Below are 2,150 nucleotides of genomic sequence, written 5' to 3' on the forward strand. Positions count from 1 at the left end.
GTCATAATATTTTGAAAATATATTATATATGACGTTTTCGATTAGTAATTCTGGATTCAATCTAGTTTTACTCTAGATCTGCCAAAATTTGTTGCCCAATCGAACATTTTTAGAGTAAACTACGGTTTTTGTAGTTGTATTAGAATATATTTATATTTTTTAAAAATACATATATCGAATCAAATAACACTTTATTTGTTGTCATATGAAACAGTTGTTATTTTGAGGGTATTCTTGCTACTCTGGCAAAATATCTAGAGTATTATAAATTAATCTAGAGTGTTATATATTAATTACACTAATATAGAGAATTTTATATATTACATTTTATTATATTACAATTTTATTATATTACACTAAAAGTGAATTTCGATTAAAAAGATTCGCCCCAGATTTATTAATCGAAAACGGCAATAGCAAAACATATAGAATAAAAAATAGTAACAGTAAACAGTACATTAATAAAAACAATACATTATTGTGCCCTTCAAATGTCTTTATTAACTTAATATTCCCTGACTTCATATTCACAATAATAGTGCATAGTGTATAATTGGCAAAATTAAAATGTTCTTTTTATCAGTTAATTTGACAAAAATGTGCAAATAACTTTTTTGAAAATTCTGCTAGTTTTAGTTATTTCTTCTTTAATATAGAGACCATATTTGTTATCTAAATATTTTGGGAATCGAAAACAGTATAAATAGATTTTGCAAATCTGCTATTAATTATAGAGATATTTACAGTCAAAATGACAATATCGCGCTTAACATTATTTTTGGTTCTACTCTATATCTTTATAGATTCTTCCAATTCTGAAGGTAAGAAGATATGAATTGGAATTATAAATCTATCCTTTTAAATCTTTTCTATCTAGAAACATGTACGCCTTATGGACATGAGCGGTATTCTTCATTTATAAATATTGGTAATAACTATTACAACATTCCTCATGATAATAAGGTAATCATAAAAAAATATTTTATTCCTTCCTTAAATCAATTCTGAGATAGACCTTTCTTGAATTTCTTTTAAAAAAATGTGAAATAATTAAAAAAAAAATATTTCTATCTAAGCAATTGAAAAAATTTTTTATGTGTACTTTAACTCGGTTGAGTTTTAATACCCTTATGATTTATGAGATAACTATTATATATCTTATTATAGTTTATATTATGTTTCCTTCCAAAATAAAAAGAAAAGTTTTTATTTAAATAAGTATCCTAAACGGCCCAAATCTCATGAACTTGCTATTTTAATTCTAAACTATATGTCGTCCCTATTATTTCTCAACGAAGATTGAAAAGGAGATTGATAAGCTCATACTGGTTATGTTACAGTGGATACTTCTTAAAATACATAGATATTTGCTTTAACAGTAACATATTTTCTATTGATTCAAAACCTTTTTTTTATTATTTTAAAATTGCATAGACTAATTGGTTCAAAGCACGTGAAATATGTCAGTCGATGGGAGCTGATTTGGCTACAATAACGGATGATGGTCAACTTACTGCAATATCAAATCATTTGATGTCTTTAGGGTATGGGGCAAATGATTGGTTTTGGACAGCTGGTAACGATTTAGCTGAGGATAATAATTTCCATTGGGTTAGTAATGGTGAAAGAATGACATTTACGAAATGGTCTGCAGGACAGCCATTTGGTGGTGAGATTGAAGACTGTGTGCACTTGTGGTTACGTGAAGGACAATTTAAAATGAATGATTGGATATGTAAGGGTGGAAATGCTTATTATATATGTCAAGCTCCTATACCTAAAACTGTTTGCGTATGGTGATAATTTAAAGTTGTCATTAAACAATGGAAATAAAATATAATTGTGAAATATTTACTTTGTAAATTACTTAAAATTGATTAGTAATAACTAATTCAGTATGATATGGAACATATGTAATATGTAGATTAAATTATATTCCATACTTTTTAGGTTCATAATATATAACGTCCTTATAGATTTCATAAAAATTTATAAGTAGTTCTTATAGAAGTATATAGCTTCTAGTTTGTTTAAAAGTTTTAAACAAAGACATTTTTAATTTTATTCACTTCTAAGTATAACCGATTTTTCAATGATATTTTTTCTTGAATTGTTCTGAATTTCAGTTTGTTAAGTTCGGACATCGATAT

The 2,150-nt window shown here is 26.0% G+C and overlaps 1 protein-coding gene across 1 annotated transcript; it reads left to right on the forward strand.

Annotated features, from left to right (window-relative positions):
* The first annotated feature begins 745 nt into the window (after window positions 1-745).
* Window positions 746-1,850, forward strand: LOC119673235 (C-type lectin 37Db-like). Its single transcript, XM_038084477.1, has 3 exons — window positions 746-821; window positions 878-963; window positions 1,435-1,850. Exons 1-3 carry the CDS (start codon window positions 752-754, stop codon window positions 1,798-1,800), a joined length of 522 nt encoding a protein of 173 aa, XP_037940405.1. The 5' UTR covers window positions 746-751; the 3' UTR covers window positions 1,801-1,850.
* The last annotated feature ends 300 nt before the right edge of the window (window positions 1,851-2,150 follow it).

Source organism: Teleopsis dalmanni, chromosome 1 (genome assembly GCF_002237135.1).
Source record: "Teleopsis dalmanni isolate 2A chromosome 1, ASM223713v2, whole genome shotgun sequence".
NCBI classification, from domain to species: domain Eukaryota; kingdom Metazoa; phylum Arthropoda; class Insecta; order Diptera; family Diopsidae; genus Teleopsis; species Teleopsis dalmanni.

Excerpts from the sequence above, each read along its gene's own strand:
- LOC119673235 (XM_038084477.1), top strand. The coding sequence starts at position 752 with ATGACAATATCGCGCTTAACATTATTTTTGGTTCTACTCTATATCTTT. Across the intron at positions 822-877 it reads AGATTCTTCCAATTCTGAAG|AAACATGTACGCCTTATGGA; the intron begins GTAAGAAGATAT and ends TTTTCTATCTAG. Across the intron at positions 964-1,434 it reads ACATTCCTCATGATAATAAG|ACTAATTGGTTCAAAGCACG; the intron begins GTAATCATAAAA and ends AAAATTGCATAG.